The sequence below is a fragment of the Echeneis naucrates genome, chromosome 1, assembly GCF_900963305.1.
Source record: "Echeneis naucrates chromosome 1, fEcheNa1.1, whole genome shotgun sequence".
NCBI lineage: Eukaryota > Metazoa > Chordata > Actinopteri > Carangiformes > Echeneidae > Echeneis > Echeneis naucrates.
Window position 1 is genome coordinate 8,020,643 of NC_042511.1, and position 17,711 is coordinate 8,038,353.

Genomic DNA, 17,711 nt, shown 5'->3' on the forward strand with positions numbered 1-17,711 from the left:
CATCCTTCAAAGGAGAATCTTACCGATCAGAGGCACAGACCACAAATTAAAAGACACCGAAGTTGACCAAAATTAAAAACAACACTGGTGAATAAAAGTAAAAAGGCTGTGACAGGATGGGAAAAGCAAACAGTCACGCCCTCACTTTTCAAAAGTAGTCAACACAATTTTATAGTTTTTGATCTACTTATGTAGTTTCAGCCTCAAAGTAGCAAAAGTAGCTTCTCCTTTTCAGTACAGTTTCCATCATTCTCAGACACCTTGAACACTTCTTGTGCAATAACTGCATTGTTTCCCACATGGAAGTCTAAAATATTCTTAATAGACATCAACAAGTGTAAGTACCAATAGAAAAGGATCAGGTTGTCTCAGAGAATATTTACATAATGGTGACTGCCGTCAGTTGTCTTTCCAAGTCACATGTATATAGAAGACACATATTTTGTCATACCATCTCCAGTGTCCATATTCTCAGGGACAGGTCACTGATGGAGGCGCTGCACTATTCCATACTGTACAGCTGTCCTCTCCACTTTGGTCAACATTCAACAAACAAAACAATAAACCCAACATGGTTCCTGTGAAAAACAGCAGCTTTGTTCTCTTAAATCACAGATGCTTATCTTTCTGTTTTCACCTACAGTAACCCTTTAAAACTTAAAATATAAAAACACTGTGCAATGAAGAACAGACCAAAATAATGAACTAATTGGGAAAACAAAATTGTATGTTAGGGTTGTAGAGCTAATTGAATTTCGATCAGAAATGGTCAAAAATAAATTACCATAGGCATCATTGATGCCATTTCTTTGGATGTGGACATGACATTTATGCACTTTACAGTTTAGCCTCCTAATACAGTAAATAGTCATTGGGTGGCAGCTATTAGTCTGTACTCAGCCCATCAATTAGCTTTTAAATTCAAGTTGCCTTTATCTGTTTTGATCCTTGTGATCGCTTCAAGTCAAGTCTGTGAGTTCAGTGCTTGTGTAAAAGTGGGAATTAACACATCTTTTTAGCGCTTAAGATCACAGTGGACACTCGAGTGGTGAGAAACATGTATTAACACAAATCTGCTGCATCATCCAGTAATTTTTGTTCCATGTTACTGGAGATTAGAGAAGAAAGTGTTCGCCTTTTTGTTGCGTATTAGGGAGTAAAATCACAAAGCACTCAGCACAACAAAAGATTAGTCCAAATGCATCTCTATTAGAGTGATGTCCTATCAGAAGGAATATGCTCGTTCAGTCATAGTTCTCATCCTCCTCTGAATACAGCCACGCATTACGAAACTAGCACATACATCAGATAGACGCTAATATTACACGCAATAGATATGTGCGTTGTGAGCTAATGTGAATGCTGCAGAGTATTGTGGGCTAAGCACGCTACATACAGTTTAGCACAAAGGATGGACACAAAGAGCAGTTAGAAGTTCCCTTTTGAAATCATCTCTTGGTCTAATAAATCAACTGTAAATGTCTCACATGGAGCAGTTAATTATGACTTTTACTGCTCATAGTAAAACCTCCCATCTTTATACAGTGCTGTGCATGAAGGAAGTAAGAGGGACTGTTTGAAAGGGAAGAAAAAAAGGGTGAACCGAAGGAATAATCAGAAAGGAACAAAATTGAAAGAGAGAAAAGTTAGTTGCTTTTTTTTTTTTTTAAAGCAAGAAAACTAAACTGCTTCCAGCCACTGACATGTGAAAGTAGTTGGTTTTATTTGGGTTATGGGCTGTTGGATAAATGAAGTCATCTGAATCTGGTAATTTTGTGTCGTTAGAAGAGAAGCGAGATGTGCAAGTGCTGTGGCTGAACATGTTGGCAGCTCTCAGTAAAGTCACTTAATAGAAAAGACATCATCCTATCATCACTATCCGGTCAGTTAGAAAGCACAATGCGGATATATTTACAAAATACAAAAAACAGTGCTATTATTTCTAAAATACAGGCCTGAAAATTTGATTCCTACAACTGTGATTACTCTGTTGACTGAGCTGTGTTTAACAGCCAAAGACACTGAGATGTTTCTAAAGGATGAAAAGCATCACATTAGGAGGCAGTCAAAGGAAGGGAAAGAAGTGTATTTGATGGGACACAAAGCCCAAGTGAGGGGAGGTACATTATATGGTTCAGCAGATGCAAAGTGCCTTCATGTGAGTTTCTACATAATCAACTACTGCATGTGCCCTCGAACTCCTACATGGAATCTATATAAGGTGTTCACTAAGAGAGACTCCTTGAAATGGTTAAAAAGACATCACTCCAGTACACCCAGGTATTACTGACAAAGACAGGGAGTGGGGAGGTTTGGTTATGAAGTACTGTAATGTGTATGTTCGAATTGTGTCAGGATTTGTATTAGCCTTTCCTCACGTCTCTCCTCTCAAGAGTAGGAAGAGATCATCCTTATGTGAAGTCTTTGGACACAGCCTCAATAAAATTGGGAGCTGACATGAGAATGGTGAAGGTGCAGATGATGGAGAAGAGGGAAAAGGCCACCAGGCATAACCGATCCACGACCGCCGCTGCAAACTTCCACTCGCTGCAGATGGCCTCTTCCTCGTCCTGCTCTCGGAAGCGCCTCGCAATGTACTGCACTTCCTCCAGGATCTGGGAAATTTCCGGGACCTTCTCCAGCAGCAAAGTCCGGGTTTGCTCTGAGTGGATGTCATGTGGGGATGAGCTGTTTGGGTGGCCTCCACCTCCACCACCACACGCCAGCACAGTTGAGTCGGTGCTCGTGGGAAAGGCGGGGTTCTCTGTGCACATTGAGTGGTAGCCAAAGTACAGGTTCATGTTCCCGTTGGTCGTGGTCGATTGGGTGGATGCCTGGCCTGGTATGGTGCTCATTTGGATGCTGCTGGTGCTGGTGTGGTGAGGAGGAGGGTGGGCATACTTGTAGTTCGGGGGGCTCCTGGAACTTACAGCTGTTTTGCTCTCCTCTCCAGGCTTCTTCATGCGGAGGAACCAAGCACACCAGTTGAGAAGGATGACTCGAACCTGGATAAAGAAACGAGAGCAGGTAGGGAGTAGGGAGGAGAGAGGCAAGAAAGGGAGGTTGTTTTTGAGTACAGATGAAGAAAAGAATGGTAAAATGGAAAAGAGAAACTGTGGCATCAGGAAGAATTTGAGAACAAGTATAAATTACAACTTTACTCTGTAATCTTATTTCTGCAAATGCAACATTTATCAAGGTGAACTGTGACAAGGTGATGATGCACATTGTGCCATAAGCTTTAAAAAATAATGTGAGATTTTCTCTCCAAAGATAATCCTGCTTTTGATGAAATGCTTCTGTGTCCTAATTTTTGGAAAGCCCACATTTAATCAAAAGCTTTGTCAACCTTGAAGCAAAACCTTGAAAAAAAAAAAAAAAAAAAAAAAAAAAAAAATATATATATATATATATATATATATATATATATATATATATATATACACAGTATGTAATTGCACATCTGCCACAATATAACAGTACAATGCTACTTTTGCCCTTCATGTTGATATCTTTGTCAACCTCTGAATAGATTTTTACCTGATAGCTTCAAGAAAGGAGCCTTAGTTAAGTAAGTCTCTTAACTGTAATTGACTGCACCAATATGTGTAAATGAACTTCTTATTCCCTGTTTGAGGTTTTGTATTCCTACCAGATAATAAATTAAAATGATTAACATACCCATTTAGGCATCTTCCCTCCTTGGGGATCATGGTGATGGAACTGTAGCACCAGGACTGTCACCACCACAGACAACCCTACAATCATCATCGTGCTAGCAAAGTACTGAGCTGAAGAGAAGAGCACAAGCATGACGCAGACATGTCACTTGGGAAAGAGAGCAATAAAAAGTCAGTGGGAAGTTTATCCCTGTTAACATGCCTAAGGTCAAAACACCACAGGGGTAGCTTTGAGGATGACTCACATTTCGTTTCTTAAAACACACACACACACACACAAGCTTGAAGGCACTGCAAGTCAGACAGATATGAACATGTATAACCCCCTCGTTTTTCTTCCTAAGATATGCTCTGATATTGGCAACCTCACGGGGGGTGGACCAATCGAATTACCTCCTATACCTGTCACTGTCAAAGTCTTAATAGCTGTGTGAAAGAGCGAATGCTGTGCAGAGGAGCATTTTATTTTCTTCAGTAGATTTATTCTGTTCCACCCTGTAGATGGACATGTTAATACATCCACACCAATAGAGGCAAGTTTGCTAATGGCTTTGTTTTATGTCGCTGCGCTGCCAAATGACCCTGAGCAGCATCTCTGTACGCAGCCTCCGCCACATCTCATCACCATCATCTCACTGCCTTGTGTCTTCTTGTCTGTATTAGTATGGTCTTATCAAATTTCCATCCAGTAAACTCCCCCCAAGAATTTTTTCTTAAGATACCCTGAAATGAATAGATGTTCTTTTGAAATGACAACAAGTAATGGCCAACTTCCTGCTGGGTAGTTGATTCTTTTCATCAATCAGCCATTTCCTCAGATCTGTATCATCTAATTTTGATGGACCACTTTAGGGATTAGTTATTTTTTCAGGAACAAACATCCATTCTTATACTGATTTACAGCAGTTCCAGGTCGGGAGCTGTTCCCTTAGTCTAACCATGCCAGTAACAGAGTTCATGGTTCAGAGACCTGGATTAGGTTTTAACCTGCCTCTGTATCTGTGCTTCTATCAGAGTGGTCCGACTCTGATAGGAGTATACTAACTGGTATACTCATATCAAGGTCTTATCCAGAAGCAGGATATTAGGTTTTTGAGATAACTTTAGCTCTATCTCTATCTGGAAGGTTTACAGATACAGATACTGGGGGGGTTCAGTCATAACCTGTTACCAACCATTCAGGTCACTGGAAAAACGTAATCATTATTTCTACAGGATCTCAAGGGAAACAAAAGAGTTTAGTGAGACAAGTCTTTGTGAAGATGTAACCTATGATTAAAACTCAACGCATGAATGCATTTGGATTTGCACAGAAAAAAATCAAAGCAAACAAAACTAGTTGATAACTGGCTTCCTAGAACAAGTTATTTGGATGTCAGTGTTTAGTCCAATGAAAGTATCTTTTTGTGTTGAACTTGCTGCATATTAGAGGCCTCGTGTATATAAAACTTGGATAAGCAATTTAAAAGGCACAAAACATAACCGGGATATCCGATAAACCTCATGAAAACCCAATACGTTTCTCAAAGAAAACGGAAAATCCTAAACAAATTAAATAGAAAGATTCTGACAATTTGTTTCATAATTGTCTGTCCATCCCCAGATAAGCCAGATTAGAGTATGTTCTGCTGACGGAGACAGCTGACTTACTGTCAGCCCCCAGGACACATGAATGGGATGTTAATGGAATGATATGGCTCCTCTAGACTTTCAAAATTGTAAGGAAAGAATCTGAAATTCAAGTAAAAATAACATTTTGGTTCAGTGTGAATTTACCTATATGATGAGCAAAGATGCAGCCACTGCCTCTATCCCAAGTAAAAGACAAAGAAACCCTCTAACTTCCTAATAAACATTCTCTGTGTTATTTGCTTAATCTTTAAATAAACAGAAAAGAATTCATCAGCTTTAGAGGTTTGACAACCGACTTTTCCGCTCTGCTAATGTAGCATCTCTCACCCAATCCTGGATAAAAAAAGAAAAGATTTGGACTTGTGTTTAACTACTCCTGTGTGGTTTTGATGTGCTTTACACATCATTATGGATACATTTCACAGGTAATAATACTTTATGTTGCATTTTTTATATTATTGTCCATCCCTTTCAATGTCAAAGTATAATTTAAAAAGAGCAGCAATTAGTGCTGGAATGTGTCTTACCGATCAGAGGAACAGAGTCTGAAGTGGCTGGCATGATCTCAGCTACCAGTAACATGAACACAGTTAGAGACAGCAGCACTGTGATGCCTGGAGAAATATAAAAAGACAGTAGACAGAGATGAGCAGCAACACAAAAATGTGAAAATATCTTTCATCATAGTCTACTTTCTCTACAAGAAAGGCAGGCGGTCGTTCCAAAATAGGTGAAAACAGCTGTGATTTATTTCAGTTCTGTTCAATTTTCAACTTCCCTCAAGTGAAAAGTCACAGTTATACACAGGGGTGGACAGTAAGTACTTTACTTGAATATTATTTTGGGGGATACTTTTACTTTCACTTCACTGTATTTGAAAGACAAATATTGTACTTTTTTACTCCACTACATTTCTATTGATGCTCTCGTTACTCACTACTTTTGCTCTAGTCTAACATTACGTTGTTTTTGTAACAGGCACACCTCTTTGTGTGTTTCAGGTAAAAATATGTCCACGATGTATAATCCTCATCCTACCTGGATTATTTCTCCAGAACATCGGCTCATTCTTCATTATGCATTGTGGCCATATTATTACCTGAACACACATCAGCTTGTATCCAGAGTTTGGATGGAGACAGAGAAGAGCCCTCTCCTCTCTGTCTCTTCCTTTCTGATGGAGATACCAAACTCAGCTGTTTCTGTCAAAGATAAAGTTTTGTGTCGGTCTTTAATACAAGATAGGCTAATGGACGTTAGCATCAGAGCTGGACAGTTAGCTTACTAAGCTAACTGCGCTGTTTCTTACCTTGCTCTACGTTTCTCATCTCAGCTTCACCGTTACCTCCTTTTTAAATATTTTTTTACTTTTTAAATTTCCCTTTCTTTTCTCATTGTCCTTTCTCTCTGATCACCGGACTGATGCTGACTGGACATTTTCCTACCAAACTTCAGACAACAGAGAACAGCCTGGTATAGCAACAGTAACCAAGGGGGGCGGGGCTTAGTGAAGGCTCGGTGGGCAAACAGGGAGGGAAATTCACTAACATGCATCACTCACACCACAGATAAACAATAAGACATAGAAACATGCTGCCTCAGCTTTACACTGCAATGTGCTTTACTTACAACATGACAGACACACAGCTTGTTTTTGTAGAGATTAGATGATGAAAGGTTTACAAACACAAAACAGGCTCAGCAATGGGGAACTATATAGAAATGTATGTTGATACTTGGAGCACAGCTGGTTAATATCCACACAACTCCACTTTAGGGGATCCGACTCCGGGTCTTCTGTCCTGAGTCTCTCCTTCACTTGTCCAATGGCGGCTGCGCAGTGTGACCTAAGCATTCCCCTTTAAGCAGGTGGCCTTGTGGGTAATGTGTGACGTAGTCAGCAGGTAGCCGTGTTGTGTTGTCTCCGGTGAACGGTGTGAGAAGTACCGGCAGCTGTAGCCGCTGTAAGCTCTATAGTCAGTGTGATGAAACTCATAAAAGTCCTGTGTTGTGATGTTGAAAATAGCTGAATAAATCCGGTCCATGTGTCCAACTACTCCGCCTCTCCTCTTAGCCCGGACTACTAGTTACCATGGTTACCAGCGGCAACGAGTCAAGCTAAGATGAAACGAGACTTAGCTTTATAGCTAGCTACACTAGCATTAGCTGAGCTAGCTAAAGTGCGGAGCCGGACTCTAACTCGCTAGTTCTCACCTCCATTTTTGCCGTCATCCTGAATCTATGACAAACGATTCATAAAAGGAGGCAGAGGAGGAACGAGACATGGAGCACACAGGACAGTCTATTAATCAGTGTGAATAGTAGAGACAGAAACACGAAGTAACACGCAGCACAACCAGCAGAGACCAGACCCCCGCAGACATCCACGGACTGGACCCCCAGGACCCCCGGAGGAGTTTGAGACTGTGTTTACTGGTCCATATTAAATATATTTTGTACAGATGAGAATCTGGACCAAACTGCTCCAGAGACTAGACCGGATCCCTCCACAGACCGGCTCTTGTAGAGCCTCTTTAACTGGAGGTATTTTTGAGCCATTAACATGTAGCAGAATCACATCGGTGTATTGTATCATGACAAGAAAGCTACTTTCCTTTCCTGTATTTTATTGTATTGTATTGTATTGGAGTAATATTTGACAGAGTATCTGTACTTTTACTCAAATAGTGAAGTTGTGTACTCTGTCCACCTCTGCTGATACATGTATTCTGGCCCTGTCGCCTTAAATGACATTTAGACACAATTTTCAGGTCCAGGTGATAATCTGTTGTGTTGTTTGTAATGAAGGCTTTATTCACCTGCTAATGAATAGAAACCAACACAAATGCTAATTTACAGCCATAATGTCAGCATTAGCATAGAGCAATGACACATTTAACAATTGTGCTGTGTTCTGGTGTGCTCAGATCACAGAGGGGGAGAGTGATGTATTCGTCTGCACGAATGATTATCATCATGAATCACTGTCCCCTTTTTGTTAGTGTGGCAGAATGTGTATGTGTGATTTCGATGTACTGATGTGTGTGGTCTACTGTGTACCCAGTGAGATCTTCTCTCCGGAGTCAGCAGGGAGCAGGAAGACCAGCAGTGCAAGACCAGAGATGAGCACACAGGGGATGAGCAGGTTGAGGCCGTAGTAAAGTGTCCTGCGGCGCATGGTGACTGTGAACGTCACATCAGGGTAGGGCTCTTTACAGCAGTCGTAGTACAGCTCATTACGCTTTGCTGGCACACCTTGGGGATAGATGAAGAGGTGGGAAGATGTCAATTAAAGGTCAAAAGCTCAGCGTTATGAAATAAATGCTCAGTTTCCTGGTTCAGTTTTTCAAAGACATTGTAAAAGAAGCCATTAAAACACAGCTGTAGCTCCTGTTATAAATTTTGTTGTCTTTTTTTTTTTTCTTTTTACTGTTGTCGAGGACACTTGGCTCAACTTTTGTAATTACCAATAAAATCTTCAGCGACAGCGTTTTAATGCAGTTGAAATAGGGGGTTAGTGATCAAAAGAAAGGAAAATAAATCATATCGTCTATAACCCCAGGACATGAGGCTATGAATACGCCACCAGTTTCTATAAAATTACACATAAATATTTTTGTTAATCTATAATTTGCAGTATTCCAGACTTATACTGAGAACAAATATTGTATTGTGAGTTGTGTGGTTTCAGGGAGGATCGGGGTTTCACCAAAAACACATTTTCTTGCTAAGCATGTTTGAAGCAGCTTGTCACTGAAAAACAGAAAATGCACTTCAGGGCCAAGTAATCTACTCAGATCTGCTGCACCTTGTGTATGATTGAAAGCCAAGTGCCCTGCATGTGATTGTGATCTAAGCAGCATTTCACAGCTGCACAGGAAGCCTAGATGTTTAAGCAGCATATTGAAAATACACAATAATATGTCACAAACCAGATTTTACCCCAGAATAGGTGGTTGTATGTTTGCTGTGTTCATTTGTATTGGAAATTCAACTCATTTTAATTTAGTTCAAACTGTGTCACCTGAATGCTGAAGAGAAGTAGCTTTTGTTAGACATCTGTTCATTTAATAGATGGCAGACCTGCAGATGCATCTACTGTACCACATCCTCTCTCTTTGTGAGTGTGTCACTGGAGGTGTGTGTGCCTATTCACTGGCATGGGCATGGGTATGCTCTGATCGAAGCAAAAGGACAGTGTGTGTTCTTGGCCAGCTTGCCGCCTACCTTTGCCTGAAATAAGTGAACCATCCCTGGACCAGCTGTCACCACACACACCCATGGCCTCCCCCAGCCAGCCAGCCAGCCAGCCAGCTGGGTCCACTGACTTTGTGTGTATTTATATTTGTATGCGTGATTATGAAATCTTGCATTGGCCTCGGATTAACACACAAATTAGGTTCAATGAGAAATAATTGAAGACAAAAGAAGAAACGGAGAGGAGTCAGTATATTTACTGTCAATCTCTCTTTGTCTGTTTCTTTAGGGGAGACAGATAGACTGAGAGGTTGCTCAGACAGCTTGAGAAGCTAAGTGAAGTAACAAATAATAAACTGAGCTGCTGGTTCTCATGAATCTCTGATTATGATTCCCTCAGATTTTAGTGACTCCAAACAACAGTTGCATGATACAAAGCTTGAATAGCAATTCAAAATAACAAAAATGGAACCTTGATGAGGCTTTGTCTGTCTGTTACATTCTCCTGAACATGTATATTCATTTTGACCAAAGGATAAACAAATTAGATTCTGATGGCCAAAGGATGAAAGTCACACTGCCTTAACACATCACAGTTTAGGCCCCTAGAACACAAAATCTTGGGAATTCCACAAGGGAATCCCTTCAGAGTCCACATAACTATCCAGTTGGACTAAAAGAGTAACTTCTTAGATTTTGGTGAGCAAAAGAGGATTTCATTCTACAGTATGTGGTACAAACGCTGCCTTGACTCAGATCCACTTGGATAAAGTGATTAAAATATGGCTGTCAAAAGTCAAGCTAGCTGTGACCTTGGGTTCTGCCATCACAAAATCATAAGCTCATTATGTCATAATGGGATAAAATTATGAAGTGATGACATTTTATATTCAAATGGGCAATGATCATCTTCAGCACAACATGATATTGTTCTACCAAAAAATTCTTTGGCAAGCTGTATTTCCTGCAATGTGGCTGGTGAGGAGATGACCACAACTGTAATTCTGGTCTTCAGTGACATGCATTTTCAATTTTTTTGCCCACTTCACTTACCAGGTTATTTCTTCTAAATGAACAACTTCCACTGAATCCATTTCTGTGAAAATCAGTGTAAATCAGTATTTTGTCCACTAATCAGATGGCCTTGTCGCTGATTTATTTTCTTGTGTTTTTTTTTTTTTTTGTGCTACACATTTGACTGCACTTCTTATTCTTCTTACCAACAAGGTCCCACTCTCCATTGGGTATGTAGGTAGAGATGTCAACGTCCATCATCTGGAGGTCCAGCAGCCACCCATCGTGAGTCCAGGAGCCAAATTTCAGGTCACACTTCTGCACGTCGAAGGGAAACCATCGCACATCGATGTAGCAGGTACTTTTCAAGATGCCTGGTGAGACGTGTTGGAGAAAGTTTGTTTTAGAACTAACTGCTTAAACTATTTTGATGTGCTGTGAGTTGTTACTTTGCTAACTTTTTTTAATCAAAATTAGCTTCTGCAATTCAAATTTCCAGATTTCCAAACATAAGTTTAAACTATTTATCAAAAACTACTGTTGCCAAATTAACTATTAAACAACTAAAAATCTAATCTAGTCTAATGAAATTAAATCAAATCAAATGGCATTTGAACCTGAAACAAAGCAATTCACGGGCACTAATTGCTCTTTAAATGTGCAACAAACCAGTTGTGTCACATCATCAATAAGCATTGCGGTGCTACAGAAACCCTCTGGCCATCATTTATATTCTACAAGTGTAAAGGCTTTGTTTGCTACAAGCAAAACATCGATCACATCATCAAGAGCCACGTTAAAATATAACTGAAACACTGATTAAACTGAAATGACATATAAGATAAATGCCCAAATAATGTGATGTTGATAACGACAGTGCTAACGGCGTTTGTGAACACATTGACATTTGTAACATCTGAATAAATATGGGGAAAGTCTTGAACGTGTCACCTGGTGGGATGTACTGGCACGATCCTGAAGCATTGACCAGCACATTTGTATGGAACGTGGCATCAAACCTCTCGTCAGCACTGTTGGCAGAGAGCAGTGTTTAAGTAGAATTTGAATGGTCAAGTTCCAAAAAATAAGACATATAGCCATAAGAAAACGAGGAAAACCCAGAAGTGATCACAAAAGTACAAAGACAAAAACAGATACAAAATGAAACACAGGCAGAAGACAGCAGGTGGGAATGGAGGTGACATGGAGATATGAGGGGGATTAGTGTGGATCCAGCCAGACGGTGTTTAATTTCACTGATTGTCATAAACAAATATGGCTGTCTGGCCATCAAGATGTCCTTCAAACAGAAGAGCTTTAAATACACAAAGACACCAAAGTAAAAGCCTCATAAAACACATCCACAAGGACAAAAATAACTCCTGGAAAATTTTTTACTTTTCTATCTCTCTACCAGGGACCAAAACCAAAAAGGCTTAGCCAAACCAAGAGCAGCGTTTACCACAAGTGTAATTGTCCTATGAAGACAGTCATAGATGAACTTAAGAGTGACACACTAATGTTAAACATTTCATCCTTGTTGAATACCTAGAACAAAGGTTTTCCAAAACTCACAGATCTACATTCAGTTAACTGACAAAATCTTCCTACTGAGGCCATACAGACCTCAAAGTTGCAGTGACCTTGATTTTCAGAGAAACCTAAGGCCAAGAAGACATTGGGTGCATCGCAGACTGTGTGGCGGCTCTTTGTTTCGTTTTGTTTTTTTATTTCACTGCTAATTTAAATTAGTTCAAGTTGCAATTATCATGCAAACTATGTAGAGGGACAGAACCACAGCTGGTGTGAACACACCATACAGCAACGCAAACATATCCAATGTGTCTCCACTGGAAGGGAATTTTATAATAAATTGTCAACAAAATCAACTGACCAGTAATGGTCATTCACACCTTTTGTCCCAAATAGTTGAAATAGCACAATGTGTTTAGGAGTTAGCAGAGTTTGTCCTCATCTTTGAATATGTGGAAACTAAAAAGAATAATAATAAAAATAGTTAATTCTGTGCTTGAACTTACTTCAATAGAGTTAAGTGAAATTCTGAAAGTCCTTCTTTGCCCAGCAGGCAGCATAGCTGTAATGTCACCACTTTATTTCTAATTGAAATATCTCAACAATAATTGAATTGATCAGACATTTTTGGATTCTGGGATTCTGGGAGAAAAAGCAGTTTTTTAAAGCTAACTATCAAATGTCAGCATGCTAATTTAACGAAGTGAGATTTTAAATGCTAATCATAAGGATTTTAGGACTGTCACTGTGAGCATGTCAGAAAATTGAAATCAGCATTTGGCTGATGCCAGTTTGCCTCACAGACAGACTGAGCTCTGTTATGATAATATGCTGAATAATGGAACAGGCAGAGGAGCTGATGAATGGACAAACAAATATGCTGAACTGAATTATACTTTCTTGAAAGGCCTAATGAAGCAGTAAAAGGCTTCATGTGATAACAAAACAGCATTTATTCATTTATTCAGAAATATAATGGTATTTGTTCATATCTTCCAGAATGAAATGACGGCTATAAAGCCGCTGAGTGAGGTGCAATGTAGAATGGATGCACCTCATTTCTGACTATGAATGAGTGCTCACCCAGCAGCAGACAGTCTCTCACACACACCATCATATGTTTCTGTCAACTGGCGCATTCCTCACATTTTAGACACAACACAGGAAGTGGAAGGAGAATATCAGGGGTATGCTAAAACTCTTCCTTTTTGTTAGACAAAATAGAACATAAATTTTAGCAAAGTGCACTATGACAGGAGGCTCTATATATTTATTTATAGCGGCTTTATATATATAAAAGGAAAGCACTTTACCCAATGCAGACTTATAGCTGTTACATGAAAATTGTCTATACATCTGAATCTAACTGTCATGACTTGCCCTGTCCTCTGTGTGTGTCTGTGTGCCACTTCCTGTTTTATATTCATACTCACATTCTGTCTTGATTCAGGTCACCTTACTTCCTGGTCCGGTGTGTTTCCACCTCCTGGGATCACCCTAATGTGCCTCACCTCTGTCTAATCACCTCCCCCGTCTGTTTAGACCTCACTTCACCCTTCTGTTCTTTGCCACATCCTTATAGCCTGTCTCATGTTCCAGCACTCCTTGTCGTCTCTTGTGTTCCCTTGTTTTCAACCCTGTTTAGATAATTTGGTCTCGTCTTTTGCCTCTTCCCTTCTTGCTTCTGCCGTGTGGACTGACTACTCGTACACTGAACCCAGACTAAAGCCTGTTGAACTGATCCCTGTGTCTCAGAGTCGTGCTTTCAGGTCCCTTCCCCGTGCCTGTAAATTACACCAGCGCCTTTCACTGAGCAGATGGTGGAATACAAAAAGGCCGTGAGAATACTTTGAGACAGCTGCACTTCTCTTGCAGAGAATAAACTAACTAAATTAGCATTAATTCAAATACTGGTATTTGGAATACATTTAGCTTATGCATACATTAATAGGCTGGTGTTGGTATTTGAAATAAACAGTTTAATTTCCAATGTTTAAAAAACAGATATACTAAAAGCCAAATGAAGGACACGGTCAACATGGGAGGGATTCTTTTAAATTAAAGGTCAGTCAATGCCTGGACAAGGGCTGGCTAAGTAATTGGTTTTTCAAGAGGCTTATACGATGGCTAAACAATGAATAGAACATTCACATGAACATCTCAAGAATTTCCTTCATATGTAGCCTTAACCACATCTTAATCAGATCACTAAGTAGAACATGCTTCCCAAAGGTCAGTTATCATGTGGAAAAGATAAGGGTACGATGAAGGCTTTGAATCCTAAAAGAGTCTTCTTGCCTGCAATGGGACTCCTCAAGAGTTTAACCTTTAAGTTAATTTTCATTAAATGGAAACCAAATTTGAAAGAAAATTGCATGCACACCAATACGTACTGTGAAGGATGCTATCACTGTAGGAAGGAGAAAGACCAGGAGCTAAGCAGAGGTACAAGTGCCTTACCTGCCTAGATAACTCCATTAATACGTAAACAATATGGGTATATTTTTTTAAGTGTGCTCCAAAAGAAAGCCGCAAAGGCCTCAAAAAGTTTTTTTCGAGTAACTCACTTTCTACTCATGTAGAGCCCTGCTAGAATACGTCCATCTTGAATATACTACTTTAACGTCCTCTGGCTCATGGCTTCACCGACATTCACGCTTAATTCCTGTAAAATCATTGCTGTTACTACATCAGCATCAAGAGAAGCCTTTAGAGCCAGGAAAGGGAGCACCATATAAAGTAGATCCACAAAAAAAGCCATTTCTACATGTGAAGCAAACAGCTGAACAAGTAGATGGTTTACATTATTCACACAGGAACACAAAGAAAGCAGGAGAACAAGCCCTGTTGTGTGCTGGCTTCCAAAGTAAATGGTGAAATATTCAAAATTATGCCTGGTACAGACAAATGGTTCGTTTATTATTCATCTATCGCCGGGCTGAAATGAGCTCAGACAGAACATACAGCTGTCTTCCTGTTGGGTTCAAATGAGACCTAAGACTGACCTACATAGAAGACCCTACATCTGTTAGAGTCGAAACTGCACTTCTCTGCAAATCCAAGCACGCACACCGGCAGTGATCCTCCGGTGTTATTGTGCACGCAACATTATGATGTTTCCAGGCACGGTGATCTTGGACCTACCCAGAGACTCCGAGAAGGTAATTTGATCTGTTGTTCGCTGCACAGCCATAAACAGCAATAAGCACCTTTCTCTCCGAAGGATGCTGTCACAGAGATCATCCCTCTTGTTACACAGAGAAAGCTCTGGCATGGCAACACTCACACTCAGGCTTGTCACCTTTGGCCTCTTCCCACTTCCTGCACTCCCTGTAGCTGTTCAACCACCTGGGAGATGACAGGAATGCCCTTAGAGCCAGTTTCCACCGTCGGAGGTCAGCATACCAGGGCTTTCACAAAAGTTGTCGAGTGCGGCTCTGTGTATGAGAGGAGGCGCTCTTGAAGACATGCTTAACAAAAGTGAAGGATGCCCCTGCTCTGATAGCACTGGGCAGCTTGTTTCACCATCAAGGAACAGACTACAACAATCTGGACTCAGACTGACTTGTGTGTAGGACGGCAAAACCAGATGACAAGCAGTTTTTGGGATGGAGCATAAGGCTGTATGATTGAGTTCTAGCAGATGGGTTCAGACCCAGAGGAGTTATTCTGAAGCCAAGGATTAGAGTCTTGGATTTGATTCAGGCAGCCATGGAAGGCCAAAACAACGCTTTGGGCTGACTGAAGACCCAAAGGGCTGATGCTGTCTGATCCAATGTAAAGGTTTTTCCCTGCACAGAGGGAAACCATTGGCTGGACCAGGAGCTAGTTGCCATACTGAGACTGCAATGTTTCATATTTTGTATTTTGCAAAACAGCACAACTGGGAGATGGTTGCATCTTGGCCTGTGAAATGCACCAAGCTATCAGAAATTAACATCCAAGTTTCCTCTGACCTTGGCTGTGATGCAGAAAGAGGCAATATTGATTCTGATACTGTGACGGCTAGGTTGATGAGGAGTTCACGCTTAGAGAGTTGATATGCCAGTGATTGGGGATGTCTGGCAAAAATGAGCTGTCAGCAGAGCAGTGACATGCAACGTGATAAATAACTGTACTTAAAGAGTTGGTGTGTATTGGAGAGGGGCACTTGGGGTGCCCAAGTGTGGAGGGAACAGGATAAAGACATATATCCTTACCATGATACACTGCTAAAAGAACTCGATGTGTTTTGTTTGCCTGTTGATCTGTTTACATCTGATCAGATTAGATAATACCAAACAGGACCTAAAGGATGCCTGGGTATGCCTTTTCGCTTACAATATTGTTGTGGGAAATTGTTCTTATCTCATAATTTATCTCATAACTTTATGTCTCCTTCCTTTGTTTTTTTTTTTTGGCTTCGTAAAAATATAACTAAATGATGTATGCTGCATGCATAAGGAATGTCAGGTTCAACATGCTCACTGATCCTCACCGTGGATCGTCCCTGTTAGTCTCTTTTCTCTCCCTTTGTAACCTCCTGCTCTCCCCACTTTTTTTTCCCATTCAAACGCACAACCCCTCCACACAGACAATTTGAGCTCACAACTTGGAAATCTGACTCTCCACCTGCAAATTTAAGAACCCTAAATCACCTTGAAGGTAGAGCTGAAAAATAAACATCATCAGTAAACTAGAGCTCTGGCTTGCATCGATTCGTTTGTGATTCTCTGGATTTGTGTGTGTGTAAAGAAGAAAGTGCGCACAATTCTAAGGAGGCATGTGAAGAATTTAAAAACAACATACTTCCTTTTTACATATCGTCTAATAAAAAGGTTACAATGACCAGTAATGTTACAACCTCTTTTACAGTTGGCAACACATTGAAAGGAGCATGTGATATCTATCTACCTACCTACCTTGACAGGTACACAGACATGTGTGTCTTTGTCCCTAATAAGATCAAGTTATTCAACTGTGTACTACAGTACACGGAGGAACTTTGTGTTTTTGTGGAGGGTGAATGTTTTAGATGCCATTTATACTTTGTAGGCAGATGTCTATAGATGTCTATAAATGTAATAAGAATCTAAAAGCAGCTTGTGTTTGAGGGCAAAATTGGCACCATAGAAAAACACAAAAAACCCCACACTTTTTAAAAAAAGGACTCTGGAAATCGATCAAGTTGCTTGCTGGCAGACTCGGGAGGTCATTGAAATGTTTTTGAAACCGAGGTCCAGATCACATTGTGAATATCAATCTCAGAAACACTTAGCAAAGATTTCTTAGTATCCAGTCAAGCAGCAGCACAACAGGCATCACCATCCAAACAAAACACGGCGAAAGCGGCTCAGTAGGTCGACCAGGACAGAAATTCTGTCTGACCGACCTTTTAATCAATAAAAGCAACACGCTCTTCAGGAGACATATTTAGTCTTTTATTTTATATTCTAAAATATTTTCTATATATTTCTATATATTACTATCACAGGTATGAAAAAAACCTACTTAAAAACTCACGTTGAGGTCTGAAGCAGGTCAAGACACTGCTGATAAATAAAGGTATGTAAAAAAGATTTCTCTTGCCATTTTTAACCAGTTAGCGCAGTGCTTTCAGCAGGCCAATGATTATACTGTCCATTACTGGCAACAGATGCACGACCCCAGGGAGAC

General features: G+C 40.3%; 1 protein-coding gene across 1 annotated transcript in view; it reads right to left on the reverse strand.

The window, feature by feature from the left end:
• Window positions 1–2,411: 2,411 nt before the first annotated feature.
• LOC115040381 (neuronal acetylcholine receptor subunit alpha-7-like) overlaps window positions 2,412–17,711 on the reverse strand; it is a 40,999-nt gene continuing 25,699 nt past the window's right edge. Inside the window, exons 5-10 of the mRNA XM_029497376.1 lie at window positions 11,475–11,554; window positions 10,730–10,897; window positions 8,373–8,567; window positions 5,840–5,926; window positions 3,682–3,791; window positions 2,412–3,005 (exon numbers count right to left, since the gene is read on the reverse strand). Of these exons, the coding sequence (XP_029353236.1) occupies window positions 2,412–3,005; window positions 3,682–3,791; window positions 5,840–5,926; window positions 8,373–8,567; window positions 10,730–10,897; window positions 11,475–11,554 (1,234 nt within the window). The remainder of the gene's footprint in view (window positions 3,006–3,681; window positions 3,792–5,839; window positions 5,927–8,372; window positions 8,568–10,729; window positions 10,898–11,474; window positions 11,555–17,711) is intronic.